The sequence below is a fragment of the Trematomus bernacchii genome, unplaced genomic scaffold (genome assembly GCF_902827165.1).
Source record: "Trematomus bernacchii unplaced genomic scaffold, fTreBer1.1, whole genome shotgun sequence".
In the NCBI taxonomy this organism is placed as follows: Eukaryota; Metazoa; Chordata; class Actinopteri; order Perciformes; family Nototheniidae; genus Trematomus; species Trematomus bernacchii.
In genome coordinates, this window is record NW_022987739.1 from 440273 (window position 1) to 460604 (window position 20332).

The following is a 20332-nucleotide window of genomic DNA, read 5'->3' on the forward strand; positions in this document are numbered from 1 at the left end:
CACACACACACACACACACACACACACACACACATAATCTCTCTCTCTTTCACACGGTTTAAAATGAAAAAACAAACAATAGTAAAGGGGCAGTCTTTCCTTGGCAGGGTGAGTCACAGTGTCCTAATAATGCCTTTAACAACAAAAACAGACACAGCGGGACATTTGACCGCCAATAACACTGTCTAAAATTCTCAGAAAAGTACAGTGGATGCTGTAAGGTACTGTAAATAATGTATCCGCGTCTAATGACTTTCCATCACTGCTCTCTTTGTCTCCAGAGTTCATTGACCTGCACACGGCAAACCTGAATACGATTATTTCACTATTTGTGAGACCAACTTGGCCTTTTCCTTGTGTGAAAACAATAGATTGTCTGGATTTTACCACAGGTTATATTCAACATTTCTTTATGTTTTTGCTCTGATTTATATCAGTTATTATACAACTTCAATCACTCTCATCTTTGATATTAAAGGGGCCCTATTCGGCTTTTTGGGGGTTTCCTGTATTGTGTTATTATAAATGTTTTGGTGCAAAGGCTAAAAAAGTTCCCTCCAGAGGGAGTTTTTCTACCACAATCCACTCGGAAATGTTGTGGGTTTCTCCGTGGCCAATGATACACTCTTTCACAACATTTCGTGAAAATCCGACAGGGTTTTTTTCTGTAATCATGTTGACAAACAACATACATAACCTCCTTGATGGAGGTAATAATCACTGACAAAACTATCAGTGCAAGAGTTGCAATATCTGTGTTTTTGGTGCAAGGATTGTGATGGTTTGCTTAAAGTGGACCTATCATGCTATATTTAAATGATATATTGTAGGGCCATACCTATATAAGGTATATTTATACGTTTCTGTTTTCAAAATACCAAACAGATCATGCATTTTAGCCATGCCTCATTTCGCTCTACAGTATGTGCTGTTTGCTGTCTACGGGTCTGATTCTGCTGACCACGCCCCCCTGCAGGAGAGGGGAGACGTGCTCTGATCAGCTGCTGGGCTGTCAGAAGAGGGGGAGAAAAAGAGATCTCCGTCCTTCGTGTTTTATTATATAGAGTCGTTATTCATTTGTTTTAAAGCTCAATAAATAACAAAGAAGACCTTTGACCGGCACTTTTCTAATTTTGTCCGGAAGATTTAAACTTTAACGGACATCTTGACCGGCGAAACAAACTGAAACTGAAACTCTGCCGCACGGTCCCCTCGTTCCTTGGAAGAGGCGGAGAGGTGGGTGTTTGTCATCTGCTGTTGGACTAACCGGAGAGAATTACAGTGCTTGCCTCGACGGGGAGGGATTGCATTGAATTAAAGCAGCAGGAGCAAACGCTTGCCTCGGGGAGGGAGAAAAAAAGCCACAGCGGAGAATAAACGAGAAGGGTCTAGCTGCGGCCGCGGCCAGTACACGACACTACACGACACGCCCACTACACGACACGCCCACCTGACACGACACTACGGTGGCTGAGAGACATTACCATACATGGCAGATTAAAAGCGAATTGACGACACTGACGCTGATGCAAGGATATTTAAAGAGACATGAGGTTCAGAGAACAGACAAACAATATGGCGCACCGAGTACAGGTAATTAACGTATTGTGGTTTTAGATATAATTACATACTATTTAGGTTCTCGTTTGTTTGTCGATGTGGCTGTTTAGCGCAGTGTAATTGTGTTTATTTAGCTAATTTGTATTTTAAATATTAAATGTAAAGGAATGGAATACATATAAATATATATATATATCTTAGCTCTTAGCTTGACATGCTCGACGTTCAGTTAGCATATATGCTAACTGAACATGCTCGTTCAGTTAGCATGTCAAGCTAAGAGCTAAGATATATGTATATATTTTAGCTTGACAGATGGAACAATGCATGTACTCGCATTTTTACAAGAATCTGATTTTAAATATTCATTGAAGGTGTCTTTCACATTTGAATGTTTTAAAAAAAAAACATGTATTAGCTGCTATACTGACATGCACATATGTATAATTATATTATTATTTTAAGTGTGGTTTAAAGTTAAATGATATATAGTTATTGGGTAGAGCCAAGTAACCCAGGTGGATGCAATCAGGCCTCTGTTTTTAGATGGGGTTTGTGGCCATGCTGTAGGCCTGACATTTAAACCATAGACCGTATATATAAAGATTTAAACTAGCTGAAGGGCTTTCTGTTCGAACCACAGTGACATCTAGAGGTTGTTTTGTGCATAACATGTCAACCAAAAAGGTAGAGCTGGCTGAATCAGATGGAGTTAAACTTTTTTTTTTTTCAACAAGATATCAAGACACAAAATGTGCTCTACCAAATGGTGGCGCTGGCAGTTAAAGGGTTACCTTCTGAAAGTGAGGAAGTATGACCAGCTTTGTCCCATAGGATTATACAGGCCAGTCCATTGCTGCTTGTTTAAGGAGTTAACTATTTCCAATATTAAAGTCACTGAAATTGTATTCTATTTTATTCACCTATAGACAAACAACACAACACTCCGTGATGGAGCACGCCCAGAGCTCAACAAATTGGACTCGGACACAATGAAACACTGGCTTGCTTGTATCAAATCAATACAATTCCCACATGCCCTACCCCGGAACCTGCGGTCTTCAGACTCTGGCCCCCCGCACCAACCTGCGATCCTTCGGGGACAGAGCCTTCAGTATGGCAGCCCCCACTCTCTGGAACGCTCTCCGTGCGGAGATCTGCAACATCCCCACGCTTGACGCCTTCAAAAGGGCCCTCAAGTCTGCCAAGGTCTTTGGCCCCAAATCTATTTGTGTTGTCTGTCTAACTGTTCGTCTGACTGCCTTTTGTTATGTTTGTTTCTACTCCTGTTCTTTTTAAAGCGACCTTGGGTCTCATGAAAGGCGCTATATAAATCCAAGTTATTATTAATACATCATTGGAACGGTAAGAATCTCAGCTACAACACTGACTAAAGCCTTCCCATCTCCAGTATGCCTACATGACAAGCATTTTTATAATATACAGTAAACATATCTTTGACTTATTAGAGAAGAGACAATCATCAAGCCAGATACCAAGGTATTTACAACAGGCAACCACTTAAATTACTTTTCCTTTATGTTATTGTTATTTGGTTTTTATTAGTGCTTTTGTCGTTTTGAAGGAAATTAAAATACTGTATTGAGTTGGTTTCTTCTGTTTTGGAAGCCTTGTATATCTTTTTGGTCTTGTTAGAAATACCCCATGGTAAAACAGTGTTCTAGCAGCAGTTAAAGAAGCTTAGTTTGCTGTCTTAGACTGCCAGTTGTATTAAGATGGTTTGTTCACAATTTACACATAAAACCTAAATGTTCATCTGTTTATTGTTCTTCTTCCTTTATATTCAAAGCATGTTGATTGTCTATTGGCTATATCTTGACATTATGTTAATTTGATCATACTTGCCATACATTTATTTTAATTTATGCGATTCCTTCAAAGGTTTTGTAATAGACCCCTAGTACTTTTAATTTATAAAGTAATAATAATACATGTGAATGATTGAGCTCATTAGTGGCCTGACTGGCCCTCCTAATTTGTTCCTTAATGACCCCATGATGTGATAATGTATATCTTAAAACCTTTAACAACTATATTTAGATGTTCACAAATATCTACATTTATGTATAAAATACATGTGTACAGTAGCAGTTAGACAAACATAATCAATAGATTATCTCATTAATACCTATTTTATATATTAAAAAAAAGTTGACTAAACCACCGTTTGTTGACAAAATGATTTGGGTTGAAAGTTATACTGTTGTGTCTCAAACGGATAGACTAGGTTATTAATTTATTTGCCTAATAGTTGCTTAAAATGCTACAATAACATTTGCAATTCGTTTTTAATCTGCCATGTACGATCTCAATAATAATAAGTGTCGTCAATTCGCTTTTAATCTGCCATGTACGGTAATGTCTCTCAGCCACCGTAGTGTCATGTCAGGTGGGCGTGTCGTGTAGTGGGCGTGTCGTGTAGTGTCGTGTACTGTCCGTGGCCGCTGCTAGACCATATTGGAATAAACAGAAGGGTAACCATGGTAACTATGGGCGGGGAGTCTTCTTCTCTGCTTTTGTGGCAGACTACAGCGCCACTTACAGGCCTGGCATATGTACTACAGCGTCTCCAGCGCTTTCGAATGGCAATGGCCGTGGCTGTCTCCTCCTGATTGGTGGAGTTGGCCCAATAGCCGTAGCGCCACCGTCCTGACGTCAGGACAGTGTTCAAATCTGGATCAGTTTTTATCAGATCCGTTGCAGCCCCTTTTTTTAGAGATTTGGGTATGGAGGAAAATAGAGAGGGTTGTGTTTTCTGACACTTGGTGAGTTCCCTGGAACACCGGGGACACATATTCATGTATAAAAGACGTACAAAAGTACATTTTGCATGATAGGTCCCCTTTAAATCAAAACTCATAGCCTACTTTTACTGGTTAAACAATGCAATGACAATAAGTTTCACAAGATGTATTACATTGTCAGAGCCATAGACTGTGGTATTTTAAGAGAAGGGACAGGGAGACGCCATATTTTTGAGGTTTCAAATGTATACACTGCCTGGATTATTTTTACAACAGGGAGTTATTATTATACAACCACAATCTCCCAAAAAAGCGAGTCTGCTTTTCAAATATCTATTATACGTTTATATATTAATGTAACTTTCCAGTCGTTGAAAGACAAGAATGTAGCCTCTCATTGGCAGAACAGTGAAAAGTTACAGTCCATTAAAAATCTACATTTTCATGATATGTATTTAGATACAGTATGTATTAGAACTGCTGTTTTAGTCTGTATGAGTTTTTCTCCTAAAAGGACAGCAATGCCTTCACACAGCATACAGCTCACCCCTGAACTCCAAACATATTGGGTGGAAAATGTGTGTTTGTTCCTCAATTAGCCTCAGGAGAGGAAGGAATGTAACTGTGTGTGTGAAAGCTCAAGGGGCACGAGACGCTTCGGCTCTACTGACGTATGAACACACACTTAGACAGGTTAAAAAGAGAGGGTCTGAATGATTGACAGCAGAAATGTGTGAGCATGTTTGTGTCTACAGTACATGTGTGTGTGCATGGTGCACCCTGCTGTAGTAGAACTGACATTAAGGTCTTTGAGTTTAAGGTCACATGGTTAATGGGACTTCGATTTCCCAAGGGTTTAGTTTATCTGTTTCTGGAAGTCAAACATTATCCACGTTAATTACTCCGAGGCAGCATGACACTGGAAATTGTGTGTGTGTGTGTGTGTGTGTGTGTGTGTGTGTGTGTGTGTGTGTGTGTGTGTGTGTGTGTGTGTGTGTGTGTGTGTGTGTGTGTGTGTGTGTGTGTGTGTGTGTGTGTGTGTGTGTGTGTGTGTGTGTTTGCATGTGTGTGTGTGTGTGTGTGTGTGTGTCTATGTGTGTGATATTGTGGGGGTCTGCTCTCACGCCTCTCAGTTCAGCCAATCAAGAGCTGCCTCTGGGTAATAGACAATATAGACAAAAACGAAGATCCTCCTTCAACAACAACACCAACATGTGTGTCTTAAAACATGCAAAACACACAGTGTGTCAGCAGAGCTCAGAGACATGTTTGACATGTTTTTATACCAGTTAAACTTTTGTAAATGTGTGAATTAAGGTCAACCAAACATTTCCTGATACAATCAATATAAGTTGATTTACTTTTGTTTGTTAAAAGTTCTTATTTGACAACATCAACACACATTTTAAAGCAGCTTCTGTGCATTCATTTGTAAGAAAATGTCAGCTATTAATTGATGTCAGACCTAGGGTTGGTAAAATATTTTAGTTTGTTATTATATTGGTTGAATAACTATTTACATCCCAGCATCAGCCTGCCTGCCAAGCTGCACACAGGATTGTAATGAAGGAATTCCCTCATGTTTCCTTTTGGTTCCTGAAACCAAAACACTGCACGTATAAAAGGCCTGAAATAAAAGCTGTTTAATTCTCTGTGTACCACATCATCATCTGATCCAGGAAGAACCAAGGGAGGCTAACATTCACTCTTAATATACCATGAACTCAAGTTAAGTGCATCCAAAACAAATTTTGCACAAAAAAATTCAGTTAACTTTAGTGGCGTTTGTTATTTTGCAGAATTGTATCTGTTTCACATTCCTCTTCAGCCTGGCATGTGTTCTCAACATAAACGTTCAAAAGTCTCCCTGCTGTCAGAAGGCGTACTATTTTCTAAAAGTACAGTTGCCTCCATTTTGCTTGTGTCAGAGCGTTTGGTTGTGATTTGCGTGCACATGTGTCTCAGTGACCCTCACCAGCTTTGCCCTCCCAGGCGAGCCCCAGCACCCCGCTGTAGTCTCTGTTGGTGAGCAGGTAGGACAGACAGTAGTTGCCCCAGTTGTTCTCAGAGTACAGACTCAGCAGCTTCTCAGGCCCGATGAACCGATGGTTCATGGGATCGTTTTGATCCTCCTCCGCCATCATCTGGAGAGAGACAGGAGCACTGTTTTACCAAAGATCTGTAAATGAGCTTACATGGCCTTAGGGCAGGGTATCACTTACAAATGAGCGATACTAGTACCAACAACCGATGCCAAAAGACTGATTTTTCTTAGATCTGGGCACAAAAAGGATATACTGCAGGTATTGCTGGATTACATCTGTAACATCACGTCATGTGTGTTCATTTCCCCGTTTTGTTTTGTTGTGTTATTTTGAACTTGCTTTTCCTTCTCGTTTCAGAGCCTTTTTAACTTCCTGTCATTGTGTGTTTTCCCACCAGTGTGATTGTCAGCACCCCCCCCCCCTTGATTGTTGCTACCTGTGTCCCATTACCTCTTGTGTATAGTCCTCGTGTCTCTTTGTCTTGTGCCTTTTCGTCTCGCTTCATGTGCAGAAATGAGAGCCAGCCTTTTGATGTCAACAACCTTTGATTCAAGTTAATTTAGGCTTAAGGTTTTGCATTCAGCCTTTGCCATGCTTTGCCTCTGAAAGAGTGATTTTGTTGTTGTACTTTGTTTTTTGAACTTTGTCTCAAGTGGTTGCATTTGAGTCTTTGAGTCACGTTGCTAACAAAATCATTAATTTACAAGTTAACCTGCAATATATAGAAAATACAGCTCCCCCTATACCTGCTGCAAATACTTTTCTGAGTACTTTGTCCGCCACTGCGTTCATAAGTTTTGATTAGACTTTGTACTTGATTATTTCCGACAAACCATTACATTGATGTGGCTCAATGGTGTGGTTGTTTGAGTGCAGAGGGATCTTACTTTGAGGGATTTCACTTTGAAGTTGATCAGCTTGATTCCATCAAAGTCCACCTTGTCGTAGATGTCGTTCACAACACGAATGTAGGACGCAACCTGAGAAAAACATGCATTTATGTGAGAAAACGGTTCATAAAAGCTTTGTGTTTCAGGTTTACATGGACTCAACATACATGCAACTTGACAAAACACAAGCAAATACAAATATATTATACTCCTTAATTTGACAGCACACCTGCAGCATTAAGAAAAAGGGCACGGTAAATATATAAAACCTTAGCATACTGACACAAAGAGCCACCAATTGTTGTGACATTTCTGACCAAGATGTATTGAGAGTCTAAATGAATTTGCAAGCACATCTGAGGGGCAAATGAGTTTGAAACATGTGCTTTAGATAAAAAACCTGACTCTGAAAACACTCCTACAGTGTTATATATTAAGTACAGTACATTCAAACATCGCCAACAAAGTTTTAATTATGATCCATACATCTGTAAAGTGAGGCAGGGTGACTGTTGTCAGTGTGGGATGTCCCATGTGAGGGTCTGAGTCTGAACATCAGGACAGGAACATCGAGTAGATCCCTAAATATTGACAGCTTGGACACAGGAGACACTTGGTCCAGGTCAGCAATGATTGACAGCAACATTTTGTCTCTTTACTCCCAGAGAGCACATCGGGGCTTCACCTATAGTTTATTTTCTCACCGGGTGCAAAAAAGGTCTGGCGGTGCACCAGGGACAGTGTGTGTGTGTGTGTGTGTGTGTGTGTGTGTGTGTGTGTGTGTGTGTGTGTGTGTGTGTGTGTGTGTGTGTGTGTGTGTGTGTGTGTGTGTGTGTGTGTGTGTGTGTGTGTGTGTGTGTGTGTGTGTGTTAAAGGGGGAAAGAATCTGAGGACGGACAGCATGTGAAAGGTTAGTGTGAATAATAGTCAGCTAAGGACAGACTTACTTACGCAATTACTGACCTCACTTTGATCACACAGAGATTTAATATTAAAAAAAGCACATATTGAAATGGTCCCGGATGCGAATGAGATCACATAAAACATCCCTAATAATTAAGGTCTTATCAACTTTTGAATGTCATAATATTGGTTTTAATTTAGAGAAAGTCCTAAAGGTATTTGTTAAGTCACTGGATTCCCACGTCAGTGTGTGGCCAACCTCAATATTAATAATACAACTCTTTGTTCAGACAGAGACACTTCAACACACACACACACACACACACACACACACACACACACACACACACACACACACACACACACACACACACACACACACACACACACACACACACACACACACACACACACACACACATACACACACGTAAATCACTGTTATCTTTCCTATGTCACTGAGGCAATGCAGGCGCGCCGGCGGGAGAGCAGCTCTTGACCTGAATGACCGCAGGTCAGCCAACATCAGCTCAGACGGGAAATCAAACATTCCTCCTCAAACAACTTCACATTCACTAATTCAGTTCCACATGTGCTGAAAGGGAGAATAAATCAAACTAATGATTTTCACTCCAAGGCCCCTCCTCAGTGACATTTTGCAAGCACTGATAAGGTCAAAGGTCAAGAGTGCAGGACAAGGGGTTAAAAATGTTTGACATTGAGGATTATAGCCACCAAATAATTCACGGAGTTCATTCATTTCAGAGGTGGCAAGTTATAAAGTACATTCTTTCAAGTACTTTATATTTAAAGAGGCCCTTTTATACAAGGTTCTCCCTTTCCTATAGAGTGTTATAAACAGGGGTGCACATAACTGGTATGCAGGTACGCATGCGCGGCAACAATCTGAAATGCGTACCGTCACTTGTGTCACAAAGCGCATTTGCGTACCGACGTACTTGTGAAGCTTTTCCAGAAGGCGGTTAGATCACTGGACGACAGAGTCGGTCTCCGTGTGCACAGACAGGGCTGCTGTTAACGTCGGTCTGTACAACGGAATTGTGCCAAAACTACGCCAACCGGCTGCGGAGGGAGACTCCCCCTCTTCACTGGAGAACTGCGCTAAAACAGCTGATCACAACGTTCACGCTCTGTGGTCACGAAGTACTCCACTAGCCCCCCCCCCCGTCGACTTTCCTGAAGTACTCCACTAGCACCCCCCCGTTGACGTTCGCGATACAGAGGGCTTCATCAAATAACTTTGAGTGGAGCCAGAAGTTGGAGTACCAAACACTGACTCCAGGTACTCATCTGAGTACCTCACTGAGAAAGTTATGTGCACCCCTGGTTATAAAGGTTTTTGTGCATGTAAATGGTCTGAAAAGGCCAAAATCACAATTTCCCCCCAGAGGGAGTTTCTCTCTCACATGAGTTTTGATGTCATACTGAAGGTACATACTGGATCTGCTGAGTGCAACTAAGGGAAGAACACGAGGTGACCGGTACTGCTTATTTAACCGTGAGTACTGACGGCTATTCACCAGGCCTTTAAACCTGGCAGAGTCTTGTCTGTGTACTTCCCCGGCAGCTGTGTGAGACCCTGGCATGTGGCGCCTCATTCAGCCTCAACAGCTCGGCCCTTTATTTAGTATTGTTGAATCTGTCACTGGTAAATAATGCACTACCTGAAAACAAATAGCTTTCCTCTAATTTCCTTATAGTCACAAGATGTGGTCGTTAGAAACGAAACCGGACAAAAAAAGCTTCGGTCATGATCAAAATGTTGGCTTTCCTCCAAAACTCTCCTTTAATCTGAGATAATCCTAAAACTTCTCTCTGGGACATTCGATAATGCCGTCTAACTGAGGTCACACACTGCTCAGATTACAGAAGGTCAGTTCAGGTAAATAAAGGAGAATTCACCATTAAAACCTTATTAAATGAAATGTTCAATGTCCTTCTCTTGCACACTGTTTGGTAACACTACAAGATAGGACGGATCTAGTGCCAAATGACGTTATTCACATATTGTTCCCTCGTTTCAATCAAGATAAGACTGAACAACTGGGAAATACATCAGGTGAACTTTGATTGCAGCAACATGTACAGGACACCATATTCAGAGACAGGTTTAGGCTCGCTCAGTTCAGTGGAGGAAGTCCGGTTGTTCCAGAGGACACAATGTACTGCGGAGCATTTCCGGAACATCAGGCAGCTCAGGTATCAGCAGCATCCAAAGTGCTTCATGTTCTAGCTGGCATGAGACTTTCCTTTGTTTGGATAACATAAGGGCACAGAACCTGCACTTTAAACCTCAGTAACCTCTAGTTTTTACCTATATTTTAGTCTTTTGTAGGTGTCTTAACCCCTTGACTCCCGCCAGAAGCACTGATACTGAGCTAAAGATTAAACCATGGTTAGACAAACATTCTGTCTCAGTGAAAAGATACTCAAAAACGCAGACCTTCACGAAAGGTCATTTAATTTGTGGGTCCGACCCATGATTTTGTCCAACTCAAATCTAAATGCATAGGGCTCTTCCTTGATTGATTTTCCCCCTTACTTCTGTAAATAGTGACATCACTGTAACACTCGCGCTTCTATTGGCTAGTAGCAATCCAACACATTGCACGTGATATGCTAAGTAGAGACACTACATACTGATATGAACCTGAACATCAGCAGGAGAGGACTCTTTAAAGTAGAGACACTACATACTGATATGAACCTGAACATCGGCAGGAGAGGACTCTTTAAAGTAGAGACACTACATACTGATATGAACCTGAACATCAGCAGGAGAGGACTCTTTAAAGTAGAGACACTACATACTGATTTACACCTGAACATCAGCAGGAGAGGACTCTTTAAAGTAGAGACACTACATACTGATATACACCTGAACATCAGCAGGAGAGGACTCTTTAAAGTAGAGACACTACATACTGATATACACCTGAACATCAGCAGGAGAGGACTCTTTAAAGTAGAGACACTACATACTGATATACACCTGAACATCAGCAGGAGATGACTCTTTAAAGTAGAGACACTACATACTGATATACACCTGAACATCAGCAGGAGAGGACTCTTTAAAGTAGAGACACTACATACTGATATACACCTGAACATCAGCAGGAGAGGACTCTTTAAAGTAGAGACACAACATACTGATATACACCTGCACATCAGCAGGAGAGGACTCTTTAAAGTAGAGACACTACCTACTGATATACACCTGAACTTCAGCAGGAGAGGACTCTTTAAAGTAGAGACACTACATACTGATATACACCTGAACATCAGCAGGAGAGGACTCTTTAAAGTAGAGACACTACATACTGATATACACCTGAACATCAGCAGGAGAGGACTCTTTAAAGTAGAGACACAACATACTGATATACACCTGCACATCAGCAGGAGAGGACTCTTTAAAGTAGAGACACTACCTACTGATATACACCTGAACTTCAGCAGGAGAGGACTCTTTAAAGTAGAGACACTACATACTGATATACACCTGAACATCAGCAGGAGAGGACTCTTTAAAGTAGAGACACTACATACTGATATACACCTGAACATCAGCAGGAGAGGACTCTTTAAAGTAGAGACACTACATACTGATATACACCTGAACATCAGCAGGAGAGGACTCTTTAAAGTAGAGACACTACATACTGATATACACCTGAACATCAGCAGGAGAGGACTCTTTAAAGTAGAGACACTCCATACTGATATACACCTGAACATCAGCAGGAGAGCACTCTTTAATGAATGTAGCACACATGCCCTGTCTTGCAATGTAAACCAAAGTGAAGCATGTGTGAAGATGCTAAAATGAATTGGGCTCTCTCTTGGCCCATGCTCAACCTTTAAATCAAGTTGTATAAATATTGGGCCGGTAGCATTTCTGTAATCCTGCTGACAAACAGACAAACAAACCACAACCGAAAACATGACCATCTTCGAGAATGCAATGGTGTTTAAAGACAGTTTTGAAGTGTTCACCTGAGCCACGACAGCATCTGCAGACTTGAACTTCTTGTAGTAAAGGTGATCAGCGTGAAGGTGCATCAGGCAGCTGGTCTTTGACTCATCCACTGTTCTCCTCGACCGGCTCACTGGCGCCTCCTGTAGGAGAAATGGCAGAAACACGAAAAAGGACATTAATTACCCTTGAACAGATTTTAAAGGTGACTCGCTGTATGACAGAATTGAATCCTGCTAAATTCCCAGCATGCACTTGACCTTCCACTGAGATTTGGTTTATATTAATCCTGATTTCGCAGGTCAAGAACCTGGCTTATAAAAATACGTCAGTATAAATGCGTCGCCACGTGTCCCAGTGGGAAAGGGAACAGGAACACAGCATGGACGCTGTACTGAAAACAAACATCTGTTCAGACCATTTGATTACCAAACACTGGAAGTGATCTTCACTGGCAGCTATGTTGTTAAAAATGGATCCATACTAATGTCCCGACGTCCATTGTTTACACTGTACTCTGGGAAAACCAGCAAGTCGGTCAAAAGTCACGGATAAATGGAGTACCCAAGGGGGAAATCAGCTAAATAGACTTGGCAGATGTTTATTCTGTAATTAGCGTAAAGGTCATTCGGTTTGGAGGTAAAGGAGTTTAAGTCTGTAAAGATGCAGGTCGTCCTTTTTTGGTTTTTCTATGTCTACATATGTTTTGTTACTGTCATAGCGTTGTGCTGGAAGTCAAATCAATCCTGAATTTAGCTCTTGGTGACTCAATAGGCTAAATAAAAGTGGCCAAACAAATGAATACGCTCATTGACAAGGTCAGTCATGTTTCCAAGTCAATCAGACAAACTGTTCTGGGTTAGGAGTTAATTGGCTATAAATGGGTTTCTGCAGAGCAGGACTTTTTTATGGGTAAGGACAGAAAAAGAAAGAAGGAGTGAGAGTGCGTCAGTGTTTGTGAGGTGATGTCTGAACTGTCATACCTCGTCGGTTCTGAGTCTTTGGGCGAGGACGTTCAGATGATCTGCTCCACAGAAACCATCAGCGTCCGTTCTCATGGAAGGAAGGACTGCACAAAACCAACAGAAACACTCAGACACACATTCAGGATAAAAGAGAAGATATCTTACTAATAACAATGAGTAGCATTTTAATATTGACAAAAGGTATCTAACATTCAATATAAAATATAAAAAGGTTAGAAAACTGTCAAAAGAACTATCATTTCACGGGAAGACTATAGGGGTAGAGGAATGTGAGAATTTGGTTAGGGGTATTGTCAAATATCTGGAACCTGCAGGTCCGCTGCTGCTGGGTAAACTACCACCTTACATCTGCTCACTGATATCACAGAGAGTCGCAAGTAGCTATTGCCTAAGATCCCAGGATGTGTTTTTATTACATGTACCAAGTGCTAGGACTGTTTTAGGCACTAAAGCTTTTATGTGCGCAGCTCCTCTAGCTTGGAACACTCTGCAAAACATTTTGAAAATGAGCATTTTGGTTCCCCTGCATCATTTTAAAGCACAGCTTGATTAATTGATATTTGATACTCCTGGTACCTGTCTTTGTGAATACGTTTGTAAATGGTAACCCTGTCATTATGTTGTATGTGTCCTTTTTGTTTTCTGTTGCTACAAATAAACAAACTCTCACTACTTTTAAATCCAGGCTGAAGACTTTTCTTTTTGCCGCTACTTTTAATTGAACATCTCACACTGCACTGTAACTTTTATTCACCTGTGTACCTGTGTTATTCATGTTTTATTATCTTTGCTTTTTAATGTTTCTAATGTGTTTTATGCTCTTAATGTCTTTCATTTTTGTAAAGCACTTTGAATTGCCTTGTGTTGAAAAGTGCTATATAAATAAACTTTGCCTTGCCTTTTCTTGCCTAACGCTTACTTGCGAGTTTTACGTTGAATTAGCTGATTTATATACAAAATCATTGATTAAACAGTATTGAGATGTGGATGGCAGAGTGTCACCCTGCAAGAGAACAGCAAACAAGACCCCACCAAACACTTCAGTCACACACACAGATGCAGGGTGAAACCCACAGGAAAGCAAACACTGTCAATAGTAATTGTGTCCTGGAACGTGTTCTGACTATGAGAGACACTTTCAATGACTCACTTTGATGTAGGCGCAAAGTGACCCAAATGACACCGTGTTCTCAAATAACTATAAATAATTACACAGATGTTAAACACAAGGTTTGGTACTTTGGGTGCACCTAATGTTCCTGTTTGTTGGAGCAAACAGGACGCTATTTTATGTGTTGAAACTAAATGTTCCAAAAGGATTATTGATTGGGGAAGGAAATGCAGATTGGACAAGCCCAGGAATTACAGAAACTATCTATGTCAGGGGAGGAGATGTTTCCTGGAGCATTAACGACAAGAAGCGTCTATACTGTATGCTGGAGTAAAATGTTGGACAATGTGCCAAAATGTTCCAGATAATACATGTCAAATAAAACAAGATGTTTCAATAAATGGGGCAAAGCCTGCGAGCTAGTTCAGGCAGTCAACTCGAGCACCAATGATACATTAACACGTGACGCACCTCGTCCCTCTTACAACCAACCAAACACATTCTCCTAAACATGCCGCTCTATTTAAGCTGCCAGGTCTTCCTGCCTCTGCCTCCTTAATGCTGCTGCTGCCACTGCTGTGTTCACTTGCTATTGCTACGTTCATGTTCCTGCTGCTGTGTTTCATGTTGCTGCTGCTTGCCTGCCCCACCACCACCCCAGCTTCCACCCCAGCTTCCACCTGTAGGCTCGGGGGATAGTTATCTAATCATCACTCAATGTTCTTTGTAAATCTGTGGAGTGATGAGGCCCGAGCCTAGACGCCAAACTCAAACTATATGCTGCTTCTAATAAACATATTAAGAAACACGTGAGTGAAGAGCATTTGTGGTTTATTCTGATGTTTCCACATGTCTTTCTTGAGATTTCAAGGTCTCAAGTCTCATGTTTAAAGTGAAGTAAACGTGCTGGGTCCTCCTGTTTACTCAACAGGTGCACAAGGTCACATTTATTGCTTTATGACCACAGTCATAGAGAAGATAAAAGGATTGTTTCCTGTCGGATAAAGTTTACTACTTTCAGGACTAGAGATAAAAAAAGTCAATGTTATTCATTCTATATCAACTTTTCCATGCAGAACGATCCTAATTTGTGACAAACTCAAAAGCAGAAAAATGCCAAAAATAAATGAACGACCTACAAGGTAGAAGCTTTTTATCAGAGAACTAGAGTGAGGGTGAAAAGAGGTGATGCAGCACAGGCAGTATGAGAAACATAAAGAGCTTTTTGAACATTAAAGGAGAGGTATCATGCTTTTCCGGTTATTACCCGTCCCCTTGTGTGTTATGAAGGTTTTTATGCATGTAAACGGTCTGCAGAGTCAAAACCCTCAAAGTACACCCTGTAGCGAGTAAAACTCTAACACAGAAAATACCTCCCCAAAACGCCTCGTTGGAGATACGTCACTGTCCATTGTTTACTTCCTGGACACTGTGACGTGTGAATGGCCAGGAACGAAATTGACCAATCCACGGACTTCCTCACACACACACAGCTCAGCTGATTTCTCCTCCCTGGCTGCAGGCTGATAACAGACAGTTGGGATCGCGGCGAAATTCTCTCTGCAGACCCATTCTCACAGCGTTTATCAACCTTTTTCTTACTCAATATCAAGCCACACTTATTGTTTTTACTTCGGCTGTGAGTTTGTGTGTGCTCAGGATGAGTTTGGCTGTGTTTCGCTATGTATCCTAAACAAGGAAACAACACCTCCACGGAGCTCAGCGCGATTCACAACGTCCCGACCAATCAGAGCACACTGTGCTCACAGGGAGGGTGGGGGCTGGAGCTTTTGGAGCTACAACGAGCCGTTAAAGGCAGAGAGTGAAATTCAGTGAATACACGTAGTTTACAGAGATGCTGTATGAGAAACCAATGTGATTCTGGAAAAATGCACAATATAAATCTATTCTAGTATACCTCAACAATGGAATTATGATCAGTGGAAATGGCCATGACACCTCTCCTTTAAAGCATGGAGACATGACACAGAAGAGACACTACATACTGATATGAACCTGGAAATGACTAATATAGGGCCCCTTGAATACAGTAAGTGCTGAAAATTCATTTAAATCGGCACCTTAGTGACCAGCATGCCAGACAGAAGCATCCTGATATTCTCAGCCACCTTTTTATATAAAAAGAGGATCCACATTTGGAAATCAGCGATGAATGTGCCCATAGGTCAGTCTGTAGAACAGCTGTAATAGCTGCTGTTTTGATTTCACTCACTGTGCTTTGCAACAGCCCTGGGATGTCTGCCTCGTTCAGATTGTTGTAATAATTTTTCGATTGCAGCCGAGGGAGTAATGGCCCATGGTGTTGCGCTGGCAAAACCACAACATTCCACAAAAATGCAAGAGGGGCCCTAAGGACTTTCATGCAAAGAGTGCAGTGAGTTCATGGTCAGAGGCTGTGGGGACTGTATGCAGCACAAACTCTTTGGTTATCGCCTAATTCTAGTGTACAACAATGAGACTAATTAAAGAAAATGCAACTATTACAGTTACATTCATGTGAAAAACAATAGGGCTTTGGATTAGATAACTTACAGTAGTCACGTGACTTTATAATCACTTTCACATGCTGTTTACAGTAATGTGAGAGTGACAGAATCAGGCAACGTTCTGGTGACCCAAAAGACCTTCAAGGGGGAATGCAAAGTGTGTGTGTATGTGTGTGTGTGTGTGTGTGTGTGTGTGGTGTGTGTGTGTGTGTGTGTGTGTGTGTGTGTGTGTGTGTGTGTGTGTGTGTGTGTGTGTGTGTGTGTGTGAAACACTCACACCAGTATAGTACCTCCCTGGATCTGACTTGGACCTACAGTCGGGGACAGGCAACACATGATTGGATCACACCATCCTGCCAAGGTCCTGCAGCCAATCACAAACCAGTATTTCATTCTATACAAGGCCTGAGTGGGGGTGGGGGTCTAAAAGCTGGGCGTTGACCCATTGGAGGAATTAATGCCAGACCTTTCTACTTGCCCATGTTCTCATTCTCTAGGCCTTTGTTTCTGTCTTCTCCTTCTCAATCACACTGAAGATGATTCATGTTTCTCGCCTGTGTTGCCAAATGTGCAAAAGATGATCAACTTTGCCAATTGAAAAGCAAAGAATCACGCTCCTTTAACTGCCAAACTCTCAGTGAAAGACTAGGCTGGAAGAAGAGGCATTTCCCAATTGTAAAATGAGTGTCACATTTCAGTCCGGACTCACATTTCCCAGCAGTTGCAAATTCATCAGTCATGTAAAACACAAAGCCAGAGCCTCTTGAATATCAATCCAGCTTTGATTTTAAAACTGTTAAAATATGTTTGAGCAACACACAATCCCAATCATGCTACACAATCACAAATCATCATCAATCATTTGACGGTCTACTGTATATCACGGTCTACTGTTTGTTTGTAGCCTTTATTTAACCAGGTGAAAAATCCCATTGAGATCAACGACTATAGCCCGCGGACTATATTGAATCGGCCCTCAGCTAATTAAATAAGTATAATGGAATACGGCCCACAAATGAAACTTGAGCTTGTCTTATATTGTACTTCTTCAATATGAATGTAATCATAATATACACAGTAGTATTCATGTGTTAATAAGACCTCTTTTCCAATAAATTCAGTTAATTAAAGTTGGAAACATTTTCTAACATATCTTAGTTGATAAGAAAAAATCCCAATGACATATTTACAAGCTTGAAATACACCCTTCCTATTTCTCCTTATTATAATCAATATGAGGCATCTGTGTTAAGGGATGAGCTGCCAACACTCACAAGCATCACTTACTTACATTTGATTGATTTTGCTAACTTATAACTGAACTTATGAGGCAATATACCTCTTGTGAGTGGCCCAGCCCTTCGTATATTTGTCTGTCTGTGGCCCCCCTGGTCTACGATATGCAGTTAATTGACAATTGTACGTTCATCTGTGAAAAATGTACACTGCCACATACCCTTTTTGCCAATAGGCTTGACACAAACACACACCTGCACACTTGACCCCCATGTCAAATGTTAGCCTCCTAGGGTCAAAACTGCAAATGCCAAAGGGTCAGGAAATGTGACACATTGAGTGTGATGACATGCCTCTTTCTAAACCAGTAAATCTGTTCTGCAGTTGGACACTTTTTCGCCCTTAAGTCACAGCCTAAGTGCCCCAAGAATGACCCTTTGGTCTCGCCAAATGCCCTCAAGTGCCCTATTAGCTGGCTTGCTCAAGTGCAATATAACCCTAAACCTAAATATAACACTAAACTCACTCCCTGCTGCCTATGAGAGTCTGTGCACTCCACTTCAGTAATGACAGTCCATTGCTTGGATTGAACCTCTAATTTACTTACAGTGTAAGCTCACGGCTCAAGTGATCTAACAAATAACAGGGTTCACACGCTTAGTGGGAGATTTTCTGTTTAGTCCAGATTTTACGCCTCATGTAGTCCACATATCCACATATCCCATCCTCCCCTCTGTGGAGATAAAGCAGCTTTCCGCTTAATCTGATTCTTAATGTCTAAGGACAATCACGCAACTGTAACAGCTGTTTCTTTAGCAATAAAGCAAAGACTGATAAGCCATTGCTGCAACACAGAGAGTTCAGCCGAAGAGATATTTCTCAAATCCTCCTTGCTTGTGTAATTTAATTTGGCAAAGAATAACATGACGAAATATATGATTGAAACTGAATATTTTACAGCTTTGTATCTGTAGCTTTAAACCTTACACACAATTTCCTGAGTATACAATCACTTTCGGTTTGTTGTATACATTTATAGTCTTGGAGTTCAACATTAAGAGGTTTCCAGTGATTTTCCGTTGTTGTGTAACTCTTGATTTATCTCAACGAAGTTCTAGGTTAATAGTTACCAATCTTTTAAGCTGTATTTTTGAGGCGAAGGTCACATAAACACACAGACACACACAAAAACACACACATATGGACAGAGACGCCAAATGAATAAAGGGCCTTTCAAACACAAACAATGACATATTGTTTTACTTTTCTCTGTGCGGTTACTTAATACATAATTGATATGTGAATAAATTAACTGGATTTCTCTCACATAAAAGTGTTTCAGGATCAAATCTTTAATAATAATATCTTCATATTTGTGACACATTGAGGGTTATTACTGTACTTCTCATGGCAACTTTAAGTAAGTAAGTAAGTAAAGTAAGTACAATGTAATGCGCTTTTCACAGACATAGTCACAAAGTGCTTGACAAAACATTAAAGGTGGGGTAGGTAAGTTTGAGAAACCAGCTCGAGTGCGCTAGAATTTGAAAATACACAACCGGAGAAAATCTGCCACTTCCTTACAGAGCCCCTCCTCCAACACACACGAACGCGCACATGACCAATGAGGGCACGAGATAAGTTTGTGCACAGATGGAAGGCTGACAGGCAGGTAGGCCATCCAGTTATTTTAGCCGGGCCGGCTAAAGTGATTGGTCGTGCTTTTTACAGTATTACAGCTTCCACAGATGACATTTCTTTATGGATTTTTTGTCAAAGCACTTAAGATATTCATTGCTATCGGGATGTTAAGAGCATTCCATGGAATATCACAAAAAGTGTATCTCGAGCCGGTCTCTCAAACTTACCTACCCCACCTTTAAGACATCATAGGAATCATAAAAGAATAAATGACCACTCAAGCCACGTGTTAAGAAGTGCTAAAAAAAAACCTAATGTTAAGGTCTTACATCATTACATTACATTAATGAAGTGTCTTGCCCAGGGACACAACGACATGCTGACTGCAGTGGAATTCGAACTTGCTATCCTCTGATTCGAAGATCAGAGCACTAACGAGCACACTAACCCACTGAGCCACAGCCTCCCTACATCAGAACCCACATCATTATGGGGTTCTTCAGTTTTTGGTACCGTTTACCTTTCGTTTTTAAAATGTTTTCGTGATTCTGTTGCAAAATAGCCACCGGGCTGTACTCTATTTCCCAGACCTCACAACACCCTACATCACAGAAGAGGGGGGGTCTTTATATAACCTTTGTTGCCATTACACAACAACCGCAGGAAGTGGAAATACACTCAGGAGTAA

The 20332-nt window shown here is 41.1% G+C and overlaps 2 protein-coding genes across 3 annotated transcripts in view; both read right to left on the reverse strand.

The window, feature by feature from the left end:
- LOC117496148 (NLR family CARD domain-containing protein 3-like) overlaps positions 1 to 20332 on the reverse strand; it is a gene marked incomplete at its 3' end in the record, with an annotated part of 682747 nt that overhangs the window by 418890 nt on the left and 243525 nt on the right. The window lies entirely within an intron of this gene.
- Positions 1 to 20332, reverse strand: part of si:ch1073-396h14.1 (disintegrin and metalloproteinase domain-containing protein 10) — a 54766-nt gene that overhangs the window by 27408 nt on the left and 7026 nt on the right. For both annotated transcript variants that reach the window (XM_034147039.1, XM_034147040.1), the window contains exons 5-8: positions 13147 to 13232; positions 12184 to 12306; positions 7258 to 7350; positions 6301 to 6469 (exon numbers count right to left, since the gene is read on the reverse strand). In XM_034147039.1, the coding sequence (XP_034002930.1) occupies positions 6301 to 6469; positions 7258 to 7350; positions 12184 to 12306; positions 13147 to 13232 (471 nt within the window). The remainder of the gene's footprint in view (positions 1 to 6300; positions 6470 to 7257; positions 7351 to 12183; positions 12307 to 13146; positions 13233 to 20332) is intronic.